The sequence below is a fragment of the Sapajus apella genome, unplaced genomic scaffold, assembly GCF_009761245.1.
Source record: "Sapajus apella isolate SASKATOON/1434 unplaced genomic scaffold, GSC_monkey_1.0 scaffold11, whole genome shotgun sequence".
Lineage (NCBI taxonomy): Eukaryota > Metazoa > Chordata > Mammalia > Primates > Cebidae > Sapajus > Sapajus apella.
The window spans coordinates 7,054,226-7,072,958 of NW_022436951.1; the positions used below are offsets into that span (position 1 = coordinate 7,054,226).

Consider the following 18,733-nt stretch of genomic DNA (forward strand, 5'->3'; position numbering starts at 1 on the left):
TAGCATATTAGTTGATTTGGGAGATACCAAAAAATACTATATATACAAATAAAAAATGCAAATACACACAAAAAAACACTAGGTTCAATTGGTTCACTAGAGCAATTGAACTTAGATGTGGAGAAACAACAAAGGGTAACATAAAGGTTTTTTGGTTTTTTTTTTTTGACAGAGCCTTACTCTATTGCTCAGGCTGGAATGCAGTGGTGTGGTCTCAGCTCACTGCAACCTCCACCTCCTGGTTCAAGTGATTTTCCTGCCTCAGTCTGCTCAGTAGCTGGGATTACAGGCACCAGCCACCATGCCTACCTAATTTTTGTATATTTAGTAGAGACAGGGTTTCGCCATGTTGTCGAGGCTGGTTTCAAACTCCTGACCTCAGGTGATCTGCCCGCCTTGGCCTCCCAAAGTGCTGGGATTACAGGGGTGAGCTGCCCCACCTGACAACATAGAATTTTAATGAATAGTTCTCTTTCCACAATTTTTTTTCTTATTCAATATGTGGAGAAGAGAGAGAATTCAGCACTCACAGCTTAACACTTCTGCTTGCATTGCCAGTAAGTACCTTGTGAAAAATGGAGCAACCCAGAGGAGCTGGTGGTAAGGTGAGCATCAGTCATTCCCTTGTTGTGACTTCCTGTCACTACAGGTCATTTTCTTTTGTGGTATGCATATGCTGAAGTGTGTACATAGTGAGATTCTGCAGTGCCAACAGCACAAATGTAGAATGTGATTTTTTTCAACCTCGTCTCCCATTGGGTTTACGACAATATGGTGCATATCTGTGATTCTCTTTGTTAGTGTAAACATGACCTCCAGACTTTGCTTTAGCCAGCTGGACTACTTAAATCAGTACCCGAGGGCCTAAATATTGAAGCTCCTTATACAGATGTATTCCATGATATCTAGTTAATTACAGAAAGCATCTTTTTAAAAAGAAAAACAAAATTGACTGAATTTTCAAAACCTTATGTAACCAAACTCAAAGATATTTACAAAAGGATCCCTACATTTATCAAACAATTATGTAGCCACTTATTTCATAAAACATCAAGAAATATTCTCCTACTGCCACGTTCACAGTTCAAAACAAATAAATGTCTGTGTTTTTTTGTTGTAGTATACACTAAAAGACAAGAACAGTTTCAATAAGTCTGTGTTTGAAAGAGTAAGACAAATTGCTTCTGAAAAGCTGTTTTCTGTTCTAGTCAACTTTTCTAGCTAATGAAACAGGAAGAAATTAATTTGGTGAACTTGAATCTAAGTTAAAAAATAAAAGTACTATTTATGTCTTGTTTCACATTATAGAACATTTTTTTTCTTTTCTCTTTTCCTTCTTTTTTTTTTTTTTTTTTTGAGATGGAGTCTCACTCTGTAACCCAGTCTGGAGTGCAGTGGTGTGATCTTGGCTCACTGCAACCTCTGCCTCCTGGGTACCGGTTCAAGCAATTCTCCTACCTCAGCCTACCAAGTAGCTGGGATTACAGGCATGAGCTACCATGACCAACTAATTTTTTTTTTTTCAGTAGAGATGAGGTTTCATCATGTTGGCCAGTCTGGTCTTGAACTCTTGACCTTGTGATCTGCCTGCCTCGGCCTCCCAAAGTGCTGGGATTACAGGTGTGAGCCACCTTGCCCAGCCTATAGAACATTTTTAATAGTATCCTTGGATTTTAAAAGTAAATATATTTTTAAGTAGTTTTTTAAATGAGCATTTTGGAATGAGCAGAAAAACTAAACTTTTTCTCATTCCTTGCAAAGCAATCAAATTAAGTTTTAAAATATTCATGTATGAACACATTCTACAATTTGACAAAAAGTGTTTGCATCTGTCATGTTTAGGTTTGGTAAAACAGAGGAGAAAAATGAGTCTTGTAAATTGTACTTATGAGAACTTGCACAATGCCACATTTATGGTAAATAGGATCAAATATAAACCCAATTTGTACAAACTGAATATTGACAAATAACTTTGGAGAATTTTATAAAAGTGTGTTGAGGTTATAAAAATTATTAGTCATTAAACCATAGTATTGTATGATTTGGTAAATAAATTTAGAAATTAGGAAATTATTTCCTCCTTAACTTAGAGAACTAAACTAATAATTATTAGGTTTAGTAAAGCTTATTGTATACAATTGGTATTTGGGACAGTGCTGTCATCTGTGCCTTAAGCTTACCTCATTATAGTGATTATCTTATATAAAATATTAATTTATTTTTAGCTGGCATAATTTAATTAACTAAATCTGAATAAGATGCCATACTATATCCGAGATTTTCATAAAGGCAGAATTAATCAAAATTCCTCTCACATTTATGATAACTAGTAAACAATATTTGATTGTGACAGAATCTTAGATTTAAAAGGAATTTCAGAAATCATCTAGGATAGCATTTTGTAAAACACATTTTGTAGAAAATCTGTCCTATAGGGAGTTAATGAGTACCCTGTTGGAGAAGAAACAAATAAGAACTTTTCAAGGTCAAATAGTGTAGAAATAATGGATTAACATAGACAAAGGATCTCCTTACTGAAGGGCATCTTGATGTCTAAATATGTTGATACACTTGTCAATCTCCCAGAGAGAGGGAAGAAGGATACAGTGTGTAGTACTTCTCAAAGTCATTTGATCAGAGAGTCTGAGTCATTGTTTTGTGAAACATCTTGTTAGACTAATGTCTATGGAGCCCACTTTGGGAAACATTTATTTTAGCTGTTACCCAATACCATAGATTCTTGAAGACTTTCTCTAGTGTACTTTCCACTGGTCCTCCAAAACCATGTGCAAACTTCTGCTTTTGAGCCTCCTGGACAAAAAGCTCATTGCCTCAAAAGTTTGTTACTTGATGGGCTGTTCATTAGGTTCATTCTGTAAATATTGAACTGAAACCTCCTCTTTTGTAATTTCCACCCTTGGTTTTTATAGGATCCTATTGATCAGTGCAAAATAATGCTCTCCTCTGTTCTATGTGGCAAACAACTATTTGAACAAGGAAGCAGTGGTTAGGAATAAGTAGACACTCCCTTATCCATGGGGGATAAGTTTCAAGACCCCCAGTGGATGCATGAAACCTCAGATAGTCCCAAACATTATATGCCCTATGATTTTTTCAACTGATAACTAAATTGGCTACGAAGTAACTAACAGATGGGCAAGAGCATCTACAGCATGGATACACTAGACACAGGGATGATTCACCTTCTGAGCTAGACAGAATGAAACAGTGTGAGACTTCATTATACTACTCAGAATGGAGCATAATTTAAAACTTATGAATTATTGATTTCTGAAAATTTCCATGAAATATTTTCAGACTGTGGGTAACAAACTATGGAAAACAAACCAAGGAGAAGGGGGAGCTACTGTACTGGCCTTGAAGTCAGAAGGACAAATTGTTTCACTTGTGTTTGTCTCAATTTCCTCATTTGCAAAATGAAGATAATAGAACTTACAGTGGGTTGGGTGCAGTGATTCACGCCTGTAATCCCAGCACTTTGGGAGGCCAAGGCAGGTGTATCACCTGAGGTCAGGAGTTCTAGACCAGCCTGACCAACATGGCGAAACCTTGTCTTTGCTAAAAATACAAAAATTAGCCAGGCATGGTGGTGGGTGCCTGTAATTCCAGCTATTTGGGAGGCTGAGCCAGGAGAATTGCTTGAACCTGGGAGGTGGAGGTTGTTGCAGTGAGCTGAGATGGTGCCATTGTGCTCCAGCCTGGGTGACAAGAGTGAAATCTTGTTGTGAAGTTTTAATGTATTCTACATGAATATCTTTAGAATGGTGCCTGGCATGTACATAGTAAGAACTTAATAAATGTTAGCTTTTATTTGCTGCTTTTTCCTCTTTATTCCTTGTTGATCTTAGATGTCGGTTCAGTTTCTCAAGATAAAACTTCTATATCTAGGGATTGTTGAAATAAGAGTCATATACCATTTCCAAAGGAGGTATGTATTGCTCTGAATCAAGAATGACTCACAAAAATTATCCGTTCTCTACGCCTTCATTATTGGTTTTCAGCTATTTCTGCCATAAGCTTTTGATACAACTGTTTGTAATATTTGATTTTTGCTTACCCAAACCAATGTCGTGGGGATGCTATTCAGGCTGGTCTAGGCTGCATAGGCACCTCACTTCAATCTTTGCATACAACCCATGCCATGTGGATCTGTCCTCTTGGTCATGGCCTGGCTTTGTCCTCTGCTTTAGATGACATCTTTCTAACTCCATCTTCTCTTTCCCATCCAGATTCCTAACATGGTTGCATAAGGTCTTCACTGTCCTGGTATCCTGACTTCTTGAAACCTCCCACCGAGGGGCTGCTGTTGCCTCTCAGGTTTCTGCTGATATTTCAGACCTTCTGTGGTCTGGCCTATGCCTAAGCCATGAATGGTCCCTTTGAAGTCTGGAAGTACTGGCATGTATTGGTCCTTTGATGAAAAAATATTTACTGAAACCTATTATCCACTAGCTGTAGGGATTGCCAGATAAGTATTCTCATTTCCTATAGCATCTCTTTCAGTTAGTCAACTGAAGACTAGAAATGTACACTTTTCCATTCCCTATTTTTACTTCTATTATCGTAGGAAAAAATACTCATGTACACACAGCTTGGACGAAGACAGCCTTAATATTCCCTTCAGCTTGACTCAAGTTAGACTGGCTGCTTCCTGACTCTAGGACTTGACCTCCCTTTTGTTAGAGCATTTGCTTTAAGAAAACTTGAAATTGTAAATCCTTTCACTGTTCCTTTGAGATGTCAATCTTTTCAAAAGCCTCCTACCAGTGGTACAACCCAGGAAAGAATGTCTTTCTCAAGGACCTAAAAACCATCTCTGTAAAGTAATCAATCATCCAGAAAGACAGTGCTTCTATCTCCCATTTCCCCTGTGAGAGTAGTAGCCTCACTTCACTAGGTACATTGCTCCAAGTCCTAAAACTACCTCCCATGAAGAAGACAGTAGAAAGCTGACTTTTCCTTCCAGTAATATCAATTGGCAAACACATTTGGCCTATGATCCATACCCTGTAACCTACCCCAGTTCTTAAAAACTCTCTAGCCTTTTGTCTTGGTAGAGCTGGGTTTGTACTTTCTCCCCTATTGCTGGCAATAGTGTCAGAATAAAATCAGCACCTGTCTTCCAATCTTGCCTTGTGCAATTTTTAAAAATCTAATACGCTGCAAATATAAGTTAATCAGGTTGCACTGATTATGGTCTGTTTTTCTAGTCCAGTATTGGAAAAATTTTTATTTTGAGGAATCAGATATCTCCCTGGTCAGATCTTGCCTATGTTTGTTGTGGCTGGGCTGCTTTCCTGGGCTTTCTTTGACCACTTAAGGGGTGTGCTTTGAGTTTGGTGAGGTAAAGAATTCAATTGTAGACACTATTTCTACTGTGGCTTTCTACATATCTAGGCCACCTGGAGCAAAGCTGGTGGGTAGTTGCTTGGGATGTTTCCAATCTGGGTGCATATTTGGCCCAGACCAAAATGTGTTATTTCAGCTAGCTTTCTTGGTGAGTTGGAGCTCATACTAGGCATAGCGCTATGACCAAACTGAGCACTGAACAGACCTCTCGTATTCCCAAGAAAGTGTCATATGAGGGACTGAGGGATGAGGCTGTGAAGGGGAGCACCTGTGTCACTGTGACCAGCTGCTCTTACCTGCATCAAGGAAAAGAAATGGTTCACTGTTATTCCGAGAGAGTCCTGTAACCAGCTCTGGTTAATGATGTCAAGACGCTCCTGCTCTGCCTCTTCCTTCCGGGCGTCACAAATGTCCCACAGGCGGTCCCGCAGATCCTAAACAGAAAACAGGCATCATGGCTATGCATTAGATCACTGCTTAAATCACCTAGGTGCAATAAAACTGAAACCTTTCGCCTCTCTTAAAAATGTGTCTAAAGAAATTTTATACTGAATGCATCCTGTATTGTATGTGCTCGTTCAACCAATATTCATTTTGCTTCTATTCTGTCAGTCTCTCCCATTTAAAGAGCACCTCACCACATTATATGTCTATGTCTACCACAAATCCACTATGTTTGACTTTATTCATGAATGGCTATATTTTACGTGTTTTAATCCTTCCCCAAAAATGTGTTGAAAAAGTTCTTTCAGTGAATTTTTTGGGGGAAATGGCATATTGTTGGTGGAAAACAATACACAGCTGAATTTAAACCAGGGGCATAAACTTGTTAATTAATACTACAGTTGGAAGATATTGTTCACCAAAAAATGTTATCTGAGCTTAACGGGGTGATCCAAAAGTAATAGCAGTATTTTACTGGTATCTCTTTGTATTAAAGAGATACTAGTAAAGAGATTGCCCTTGCTGGATATTGGGCAATAATAAAGATGATAAATATCAATATAATAATTTATAACATACTATTTATATATGTACACATAATAATGAACTATATTCATGCATTTATATTATGATTTTGAATATAGCATAATAAATTATGTATATATTTAATAATTTACATGTAAGTATAATAAAAATAACTGGTCATCATGTAGAGTCCTTTCTGTGTTTATCTATGTGTCAGAACATAAGTCAGTATACTTGTGTTGACTCATTTAATGCATCACAAAAACCTTAGCTAGGTACCATTATTATCTTCATTTTGCAGATGAGGAAACTGAGTCACAGAGAAGTTACTTTCTAAGTAACACAAAAAGTAAGTGGTGGAACCAGAATATAAACCTGTGGTCTTGAATAATAGGTACTACTATATTAGGCCTCAGTTACTTAATCTGTAAAATGGGCATCATACTACTTACCTTTTGGATAATGTTATGTAGAAAAAAATTAGCTGGAAAAAAAGCACATGCAATAATTTCTCAATTAATAAAAACTATTATTATAATATTATTCATAGCAATAAAATATTTATTGTTTAATAAAATATCCCATTAATGAAACATATACAGTTCAATAAAAATTGACAGTTTTTGCAATAATAACAATTAATTGAGTCCAGGAGCGGTGGCTCATGCCTGTAATCCCAACACTTTGGGATGCTGAGGCAGGAGGGTCATTTGAGGCCAGGAGTTCAAGACCAGCCTGGTCAAAATGGCAAAACCACCATCTCTACAAAAAATTAAAAAATAAAAACTTAGCCAGGCATAGTGGCACATATCTGTAGTACTGGCTACTCAGGAGTCTGAGATGGGAAGATTCTTGAGCCCAAGGGTTCAAGGCTGCAATGAGCCATGATAGTACCACTGTACCCCAGCCTGGGTGACAGAGTGATACCCTGTCTCAAAAAAAATTAATAATAATTCACTCAGCGCGATGGCTCACACCTGTAATCCCAGCACTTTGGGAGTCCAAGGCAGGTGAATCACCTGAGATTGGGAGTCGAGACCAGCCTGATCGACATGGAGAAATCCTGTCTCTACTAAAAATACAAAAAATTAGCTGGGCATGTTGGCGCATGCCTGTAATCCCAGCTACTTGGGATGCTGAGACAGGAGAATCTCTTGAACCTGAGAGGTGGAGGTTGTGGTGAGCCAAGATCCTGCACTGCACTCCAGCCTGGTCAACAAGAGTGAAACTCCGTCTCAAAAAATAATAATTCACTGAACATTTATTATGTGTTGAGAATCATGTTAAATGCATTACAGGAGGGGTCCCCAACCCCTGGGCTGCGAGCTGGTACCTGTTGATGGCTTGTTAGGAACTGGGGCACACAGCAGGAGGTGAGTGGCGTGCAAGTGAGCATTACCCCTTGAGCTCCACCTCCTATCAGATCAGCAGCGACATTAGATTCTCATAGGAGCCCGAATCCTACTGTAAACTACGAATATGAGAGATGTAGATTGTGTGTTCCTTATGAGAATCCAATGCCTCATGAGATGAACTGGAACAGTTTCATCTCAAAACCATGCCCCTCGCCAATATCTGTGGAAAAACTGTCTTCCACGAAACTGGTTCCTGGTGCCAAAAAGGTTGGGGACTACTGCATTACATTGATTGACTCCTAATCCTCACAGTAGGTAGGTTTCTGATAAGACCATTGAGACACAGAGAGGTTAAGTTCCTTGCCTATAGTTTCCATGTGGTAGAGTCAGAAATTTGAATGCAAGCAATTTGATGCCAACAGTGAATTTCATTTCTGTGACACTGTGTTTATGGAATACTTTGTTTTTGAACTCTTACCTTTGCATTTTGGTTTGTTACCTTGTGGAGGCTGCACATGAAATGAAAATTTCACAAGCCATTTTTATTGCAATATGCTAAGTATCAGAACAATAAACTATTATTTTAGAGCTGATCTTGATATCTTCATGGGGTTTCCACAAACGCTCTGTCAGGCATTCAATAAGTACTAACTTGTGCCTATCAAATATTTATATATTTTTAAATTAATTTTAAAAAATTTTTTCATAAGTTATTTGAGTTCAGGTGGTATTTGGTTACATGAATAAGTTCTTTAGTGGTGATTTGTGAAATTTTTGGTGTACCCATCACCCAAGCAGTATACGTTGCACCATATTTGCAGTCTTTTATCACTTGCCCCCTTCCCACTCTTCCCCCAAGTCCCCATAGTCCACTGTATTATTCTTATGGCTTTGCATCCTCATAGCTTAGCTCCCACATATCAGTGAAAACATACAATATTTGATTTTCCATTCCTGAGTTACTTCACTTAGATTAATAGTCTCCAATCTCATCCAGCTGACTGCAAATACTGTGGATTCATCCCTTTTTATGGCTGAGTAGTATTCCATCATATCTATATATATACACATATAGCTATACACACACACATATGTGTATATATATATATGTGTATATACATATGTAGATAAGATGGAATAAATATGTTATATATATACCATATATATACGTACCACATATATATATGTGTGTGTATGTGTGTGTGTATATATATACATACATATATGTATGTATACACCATAGTTTCTTTATCCACTCATTGATTGATGGCTGTTTGGGTTGGTTCCATGATTTTGCAATTGTGAATTGTGCTGCTATAAACATATATGTGCAAGTATCTTTTTCAGATAATGACTACTTTTCCTCTGGGTAGATACCTAACAGCAGGATTGCAGGATCTAATGGTATTTCTACTTTTAGTTCTTTAAGGAATCACCACACTGTTTTCCATAGTGTCTGTACTAGTTTACATTCCCACCAGCAGCATAGAAATGTACCCTGATCACCACATCCTCGCCAACATCTACTATTTTCTGATTTTTTTGATTTTGGCCATTCTTGCAGGAGTAAGGTAGTATCACATTGTGGTTTTGATTTGCATTTCCCAAGATTATATGCCCTTTGTCTTCCTCTACCAGGGTGGGTAGGGAAGGACCATCAGGTGGGGGCCAGGCTGGGTGTGTTTGAGCTCAGACTCTCCTTGGGTGGGTTTTGCTGCAATTGCTATGGGAGATAGGGGTGAGATTCCCATGTCACTGGAGTTATCTATCTAGGAGGAGTCATGCAGGTCATCAGGGAAGTGGGGGAAAGCCAGCAGTCACAGCCTCATGCAGCTCCCATGCAAACTGAAGGGTTGATCTCACCCCGCTGGGCCTCCACCAACAACCCCAAGTCTGTTTCCAGGCAGTGGGCAAGATGGGCTTGAGAACTTGCTCCAGGCTACCTGCCTCTCAGCTGTGAAAGAAAAGGGCTTGGTTCTTCCCTCATTTGTGGAGTCTGCACACCGGATTTGCACTCTCCCCCGCATTCTGGCCAGGAGGCTTCTTGCTCAGTTCAAACTCTTACAAAGCCTAGCTAGAGATTTTCTTCTCCCTGTGGAGTTTTACCCACAGCTCCTCTGGCCACCCTCCTGATGGATCCCTGTGATGCCAGGTAGAAATGGGCTGCTTGGGGACCCAGTGAGCTCTCAAAGCCTTTCTGCTGCTTCCTCTACCCCCGTATTTCACTCAGCTCTCTAATTGCAGAGTTCCAGATAAGGTCAGAAACTTCTTCTGCAAACAGACTTTCAGTTTCTCCAGTGGGGGTGTGTGTTCGAGAGAGGAGGGACTCCCTTTCCCACTTCTGCTGTTGGGGCACTCATAGTATTTGGGGTGCCTTCTGGGTCCTGCAGGAGCAGTCCACCTCCTTCAGAGGGTCTGTGGGTCCTCTTGGGATTGCTGGTTTGTTGTTGCAGTCAATCTTGAGCTAAAATTCACAATGCGAGCCTCCACATGCTACTCTGTCCAGAGCTGCAATCTAGTCCTGCCTCCCAAATGCGATGATGGTCCAGTCTGTCTTTTTCTCTTTTTTTGACAGAGTCTCACTCTGTTGCTCTGGATGGAGTCCAGCGGCGTGATCTTGACTCACTGTAGCCTCTACCTCCTGAGTCCATGCAATTCTCCTCTTTATATATATTTTTTAAAGAAAAGAGAGAACACAGCAGAGGAAAAAGCACAAAAACAGGGCTCTGGAGACCTTGACTCTAGTTCTTTCTCCCATAGACTCATTGTGAAATCTTTGCAAGTAACATCATGGTTGTGGCTCAGTTTTATAATGGACAAAATGAGAACAATGCAATAGCAGCACCTCTCCATTAACTTCATAGGATTGGAATGAATGAAAAAATGCCCAGGTCCAGATGGGTTCACAGCCGAATTCTACCAGACATACAAAGACGAGCTGGTGCCACTCCTTCTGAAACTATTCCAAACAATCCGAAAAGAGGGAATCCTTCCCAAATCATTTTATGAGACCAACATCATCCTAATTCCAAAACCCAGCAGAGACTCAACAAAAAAAGAAAATGTCAGGCCAATATCCATGATGAACATAGATGCAAAAATCTTCAATAAAATACTGGCAAACCCATTGCAACAGCACATCAAAAAGCTTATCCTTCACAATCAAGTAGGCTTCATCCTGGGGAAGCAAGGCTGGTTCAAGATACACGAGTCTATAAACATAATCCACCACATAAACAGAATCAAAGACAAAAACCACACGATTATCTCAATAGATGCAGAGAAGGCCTTTGACAAAATTTAACAGCCCTGTACGCTAAAAACTCTCAATAAAATAGGTATTGACAGAATGTATCTCAAAATAATAAAAGCTATTTATGACAAACCCAAAGCTAAAAAACATACTGAATGGGTAAAAACTGGAAGCATTCCCTTTGAAATCTGGCACTAGACAAGTATGTCCTCTCTCACCACTCCTATTCAGTATAGTATTGGAAATTCTAACTAAAGCAATCAGGCAAGAAAAATAAATAAAGGGTATTCAGTTAGGAAAGGAGGAAGTCAAGTTCTCTCTATTTGCAGACAACGTGATTGTATATTTAGAAGACCTCATAACCTCAGCCCAAAATCTCCTGAAACTGATAAGCAACTTCGGCAAAGTCTCAGGATACAAAATCAATATGCGGAAATCACAAGCATTCTTACACACCAATAACAGACTTAAAGAGAGCCAAATCAAGAAAGGACTGCCATCACAATTGCTACAAAGAGAAAAAAATACCTAGGAATACAACTAACAAAGAATGTAAAGGACCTCTTAAAGGAGAACTACAAACCACTGCTCAAGGAAATAAGAGAGGACACAAACAGATGGAAATGATTCCATGCTCATGGTTAGGAAGAATCAATATTGTAAAAATGGCCATACTGACCAAGGTAATTTATAGATTCAGTGCTATCCTCATCAAGATACCTATGACCCTCTTCACAGAACTAGAAAAAAACCACCTTAAACTTCACATGGAACCAAAAGAGAGCCTGCATAGCCAAGATAATCCTAAGCAAAAAGAACAAAGCTGGAGGCATCACACTACTTGACTTCAAACTATACTACAAGGCTACAGTAATCAAAGCAGTATGGTACTGGTACCAAAACAGAGACATAGACCAATGGAACAGAACAGACGCCTTGGAGGCAATGCCACACATTTACAACTGTCTGCTCTTTGACAAACCTGACAAAAAAAAAGCAATGGGAAAAGATTCCCTGCTTAATAAATGGTATTGAGAAAACTGGCTAGCCATGGCAGAAAGCAGAAACTGGACCGCTTCCTGACACCTTACACTAAAATTAACTCCAGATGGATTAAAGACTTAAACATAAGACCTAACACCATAAAAACCCTAGAAGAAAACCTAGGCAAAACCATACAGGACAGAGGCATAGGCAAGGACTTCATGACTAAAACACCAAAATCATTGGCAACAAAAGCCAAAATTGACAAATGGGATCTAATTAAACTCCAGAGCTTCTGTACGGCAAAAGAAACAATCACTAGAGTGAACCGGCAACCAATAGAATGGGCAAAATTTTTTGCAATCTACCCATCTGACAAAGGGCTAATATCCAGAATCTACAAATAAGTAAAACAGATTTACAAGAAAAAAACAAACAACTCCATTCAAAAGTGGGCAAAGGAAATGAACAGACACTTTTCAAAAGAAGACATTTATGAGGCCAAAAAACATATGAAAAAATGCTCATCATCACTGGTCATTAGAGAAATGCAAATCAAAACCACCTTGAGATACCATCTCACTCCAGTTAGAATGGCGATCATTAAAAAATCTGGAGACATCAGATGCTGGAGAGGATCTGGAGAAATAGGAACACTTCTACACTGCTGTTGGGAGTGTAAATTAGTTCAAATGTTGTGGAAGGCAGTGTGGCGATTCCTAAAGGACCTAGAAATAGAAAATCCATTTGACCTATCAATCCCATTACTGGGTATATAGCTAAAGAATTATAAATCGTCTGTTATAAAGACACATGCACACGTGTGTTCATTGTGGCACTGTTTCAATAGCACAGACCTAGAACCAACCCAAATGCCCATCGATGATAGACTGGACATGGAAAGTGTGGCACATATATACCATGGAATACTATGCAGCTATAAAAATGATGTAGGGACATGGAGGAATCTGGAAAACACCATTCTCAGCAAACTGACACAAGAACAAAAAATCAAACACCACATGTTCTCACTCATAGGCAGGTGTTGAACAATGAGAACACATGGACACAGGGAGGGGAGCATCACACACTGGGGTCTGTTGGGGGGGAATAGGAGAGGGACAGCTGGGGGTAGGGAGGTTAGGGAGGGATACCATGGGGAGAAATGTCAGATGTAGGTGATGGGGGGATGGAGGCAGCAAACCACATTGTCACATATGTATCTATGCAACAATCCTGCATGTTCTGCACATGTACCCCAGAACCTAAAGTGCAATTATATATATATATATATATACACACATACACATACATACATATATATGTTTGCCCATGGAAATAATTAAGGGTTTGGTCAATAGTTAGCTAGATGAAATTTTACTATAAAATTCTCTGTAATAAAACATTGATGCTCAAGAAACTTTGTTAATAACATGGTGACTAAACATGGAAATCTGTAAAATAAATGATATAGTCCACTAGTCATATCTTTTAGTAATAAAAATGATGTTGTAGATGAATGTTTATTGAAAAAGAAAACATGTTCTATGAATAAAAAACAATGTTATAAAACAATACATACTTTGCTATCAAGTTTTTGTAAAAACAATCTGGAAAGAAATGCAGATGTGCGCCAAGGTAGCAGCCACTTTTTACTATTAGGGATTTGTCATTTTAAATTTTGCTTCTTATTATCTAGTTTATCTACAACAAACATATGTTGCATTTGGAATTAGAGAAAAAAAATCCCAAATCTTCTCATTCTCTTCCAACAACCACCTGACTAACAAGGGGAAATTAGTATACAGGAAGGCTGGCTTTATGAATAGGTAGGGAAAAAGAAAACAGAAAAAACGTTAAAGGGCTTATATAGATATTAATTACTGTTTGAGGAATGTCAAAGAATAGGCAAAACACTTTAATTTTACTTGGACATTTGAATACCTATTGGGTTAAACCCTTTAGCACCCACCCTATCTCCTGAGCCACAATGCTGTCTTGCCTCTATTGCAAAAGCTTCCCATCTGGTTTTTCAACTTGCCTTCCTTCTGTTTTTACTCTACTGTAGACTGTTTAAAACCAGATATCAAGGCTTCCCATCTCACTCAGATCAATAGCAATATTCTCATAATAACCTCCAAGGCCTTAGGTAACCTGGTTACCTACAATCTCTCTGACTCTATCATCAGCCAACTGTGGCCCAGTTCACTCTGCTCCAGACACACGAGCCTCCTTGCTGTTCTTCAAACACAGCAAATATCCTTTCCCTTCAGTGTCACTGCCCTTGCTTCACCTGTGCCTCATACACTCTTTCTCTAAATATTTACATGGCTCACCCAATCACTTCTATCCTCAGTCTGTTCAAATGTCACCTTCTCAGTGAGATTTTCCACAGCCACCATTTACAAAACGGTACATCCAATGTTCTTTTCCCCTTGCCCTGCTTTCTTGTTCACGGCATAGCTCTTATTACTAAGGATACACTCACTGTATGTTTATTTGTTTATTGCCTATTCTGTTAACACCTGGGCACAAGGATATAAACACCCTGTGGTCACAGATTTATTTTTTTCACTGCTGAATCCCTAGTCTCTTGAATAGTGCGAGGACCATAATAGATGCTCAATAAGTATCTATTAAGCAAATGAATGGGGCATGAGTTTGAGATCAGCAATATTTTAGTTACATAAATCAATATTTTGGTAAAAATAAGTTTTGACTGTTAGTAACCTATACTTAAGGTAGTGGCAAGGTATCCCTCTGATGGGATAGGGGGATCTGTCAATTTAAAATGAAAGAGGAGGGGTAAGAGAATGAATTGAGGCTTTTTGTACATTAAAGGCCCCTTTCTAAAGCATCAGGATAATCATTCAGGAGTTTATGAAAATCTGCATGTCATTGTGCTTTCTGGAGCACCACCAGGAACTGTGCTTGCTGGAGATAATGTGTAAAATTTAGTACCGGCCCTTAAGAGATCTATTCAATAGAGGTAATTCTAGGTTTTCCACGTTGTTCCCTTATTCCCCTTCTCCTTGCTATCAACCAAATGTACAACTGTGCTCAAGACAGGAATGTGGTTAACACCAGGCATAGACACAGTTACATAGACTCACAAAGGGGTTAGACATCTGCAGGACAGATGCCAAGAATGCTCTTGCACTGTGGATTTTGGCCCCTCTTTCCAGAAGTATTGCCATGGTATTCTCATTCTAAACTCAAAGTGTGGAAGATCCACGGATCTTGAAAGTTATCTGCTCAATAGTTCAAACCATTTTCTTTCTCATCCTTGTACCTCACAAAAGTAAGGAGCAAATGAGTTGGGGTTTTGCAGGACAAGATACAAAAGTGTGCTAGCCCTGTCCCAACAGGTCACAATTTCCTTACATTCACTCGTTGGTGTAGTTCAGCCTTTGTTTCCTCATCATCCCACAGGTCATCAGGAAGGGAGTTGAAATCAGCCTGCCATTGAGCTACAAAATCTTGCTTGTAATCTGGACGTGTTAGAAACTCCTGGAAACTTGTTCTGTAGACATAAGGAGAATGAGATTAATTTTATATGGCATGCCTCTAAACTGTAAAATTCTGACTTTGGAAAGTTTACTTACCTAATTTCATATAAGTTAGAAAGCACAGTATGCTGGTCTTCCCTCAGATACCTAAGTGCTGTTTTGATGGTGTTTATATAGGAATTTTCTATTAGTTCCCAGTAAGGTACCAAAAACAAAGCCATTTCCTGTTAAATGGTAAAGTGTAGAAATTGTTATTTCAAAATTGTTATTTCAAATTCAGAAAGTTCTTCTGAATGATAGAGTCAAAAGAACAGTCCCAAGCAAGGAAGTCAAGCTGCAACTGCAGCTACCTAAAGCATTCCCTGTGAGACTTTTTGCTCCTCTTCTCTCCCATGCCCCCAACTCCAGCAAATTCACATTCCAAATAATTATTAATGTCTCAGCCCAGATATCATTTATTCCAGAAATTGAGGGGCCAGGTGCAGTGGCTCATGCCTGTAATCCCAGCACTTTGGGAGGCTGAGGCAGGTGGATCACCTAAGGTCAGGAGTTTGAGACCAGCCTTGACAACATGGTGAAAGCCCATCTCTACTAAAAGTACAAAAAATTAGCTGGGTGTGGTAATGTGTGCCTGTAATCCCAGCTACTCAGGAGGTTGAGGTGGGAGAATTGCTTGAACCTGGGAGGCGGAGGTTGTAGTGAGCCGAGATTATGCCATTGCACTGCAGCCTGAGCAACAAGAGCAAAGTTCCATCTTAAAAAGAAAAAAATTATTTATTCCAGAAATCCTTCCCAGATCCAACAAGTCTTCAAGGTTAACCATGGAGGTTCTGCGGTTCTTCCTTAGTATTCTGTACTTCTCCCGTTATAACACTGATGACGTTAATTGTAACATCATTTATTTGTCTGCACTCACTGCTACAATGGCAGTCCCATAAAGCCAGAATCTATGATTGTCATGTTCACCATTATAATCAGAGTCTTCAAAAAGTTTCTAATAAATGCATAGGATGAAAAAACTATGTGTGAATTTTGAAATTCAAAATTTCAAAAAATTCAAAATTTATGCATAGTTTTTAATAACATGTCTGAACACATCTCAATAGGATGTAGTTTGAGACACTGAGAAAGATGAGACATCAGTTTGAAAAGAGCCCCTATCTGTGCAACTTGAATTCTGCAAAAATTGAAACAAGAACAAACATCAAATTGTTAGCAAAGCTTGGAAGGAAGAATGATGAAATCATTGATGCTTTACAAAAAGTTTATGGTGACAATGTTCCAAAGAAATTATCAGTTTACAAATGAATAACTGATCTTAAGAAGGGACAAGACAATGTTGAAAATGAAGCCTGTGGCAGTAGACCACTCCACATTAATTTCCAAAAACAAAAAAAATAATAATAACAATTTGTGCCCTCACTGAAGAGGATCAATGATTAACAGCAGAACAATAGCCAACACCACAGACATTTCAATTGGTTCAGCTTACACAACTCTAACTAAAATTAAAGTGGAGACAACTGTCCATTCGATGGATGCCAAAACCATTGTGCTCAGATTTGTGGCAGGCAAGAGCAAAGCTTTCAATAGAAAATGTTAAAAAGTGAGATCAAGATTCAAAAACATTTCTTCAAAGGATCTGTAATAGGAAATGACATGTGGCTGTATCAGTGTGATCCTGAAGACAAAGCACAATCAAAGCAATGGCTACCAAGAGGTGGAAGTGGTCCAGCCAAAGCAAAAGCAGACTGGGTCAAGAGGAAAGGTCACAGTGACAAGTTTTTTTTGGAAGCTCCAGGCATTTTGTTTGTTAACTTTCTGAGGGGCCAAAGAAAAATAACATCTGCTTATTATAAGAGTATTTTGAGAAAGTTTGCTAAAGCTTTAGCTGAAAAACAGCTGAGAAGCTTCACCAGAGAGTTATTCTCCACCACAATTCTCCTGCTCAGTCCCCTCATCAAACAAGGGCAATTTTGTAAAACTCTTGATGGGAAATCATTAGGCATCCATGATATGGTTCGGATCTGTGTCTCCACCCAAATCTCATCTCAAATTGTAATCCCCATAATTTCCATGTGTCAAGGGAGGGACCTAGTGGGAGTGATTGGATCGTGAAGGTGGATTTCCCCCTGCTCTTCTCATGATAGTGAGTTAGTTCTCATAAGACGTGATGATAAGTATTTGACAGTTCCTTATTCACACACATACTCTCTCTTTCTCTCTCTCACTTGCCTCCATGTAATATGTGCCTGCTTAAACATTCTGCCATGATTGTTAAGTTTCCTGATGCCTCCCCAGCCATGCGGAATTGTGAGTCAATTAAATCTCTTTCTTTTATAAATGACCCAGTCTTGGGTATTTCTTTGTAGCATTGTGAAAATGAACTAATACAATCCAACTTATATTCTTGATTTGGCTCCATCTATCTTTTTGTTTCCTATTCTTAAGATATCTATAAAGGGTACTTATTTTTATTTAATAAGTAATATAAAAAAGACTGCATTGGCATGGGTAAATTATCAGGATCCTCATTTCCTTAAGGATGGACCACATTGTTGGTATTATCTCCTAGAAAGGTGTCTTAAAGCTGAAGCTCACATTGAGAAATAAGGTTTTTTAAAAATTTTTATATTTTAATTTAATTTTCACAAGCTTTCTGAAGTCCTCTCATACCATCTTTTCTTTAATTACCATAATGTTTGGGATATAGTAGGCCCTAAAGGAATAGTTATTGAGTGAATAAATTGAATCATCACAGGTGACACATTTGTCTCTGTTAGAAAACTGCCTAGCATGGAGAACACCTACTGTTCATGTCAAGGTGGTGATTAGTTATTTCTCTGATTACATTCAGGAGGTTCTTTCATTGCTGTGTGCATCACAAAAATCAGAAAGTTTCTTTTGTATTTTCTTTAATAATGCAAACAATCAAAACCAAGAAATAATCTAACTGAATAAAGTTGAGGATCTATTTTATATTTAATATACACTTGCTGTACTCATTATTCCCTTACTGGCTGTGCATTTATTTAGATGTTACACATGGAGACCTTAGAGGTCATCTAGGCTAATTTCCTCTCCAATCAAGAAATGCCAAATGCTAGAGATATATTATCTACTCTCTCTGTGGACCTCATGTATGTATCAAGCACAGAATTTCAAGGCAACCTCCTTCAATGCTGCACAACTCATGTTACCAGAAAACGTTTTTTTCTGTTGAGCAGAAATTTGTCTTTCTGTAGTTTCTACTTAGTTTTAGCTAACCTCTTTGGAGAAGGACAGACTAAATA

At 38.6% G+C, this 18,733-nt stretch overlaps 1 protein-coding gene across 5 annotated transcripts in view; it reads right to left on the reverse strand.

Moving 5' to 3' along the window:
* SPEF2 (sperm flagellar 2) overlaps positions 1-18,733 on the reverse strand; it is a 200,400-nt gene that overhangs the window by 50,760 nt on the left and 130,907 nt on the right. For all 5 annotated transcript variants that reach the window (XM_032278967.1, XM_032278968.1, XM_032278966.1 and 2 more), the window contains 3 exons: positions 15,537-15,664; positions 15,316-15,454; positions 5,667-5,804 (listed from right to left, as the gene is read on the reverse strand). In XM_032278967.1, the coding sequence (XP_032134858.1) occupies positions 5,667-5,804; positions 15,316-15,454; positions 15,537-15,664 (405 nt within the window). The remainder of the gene's footprint in view (positions 1-5,666; positions 5,805-15,315; positions 15,455-15,536; positions 15,665-18,733) is intronic.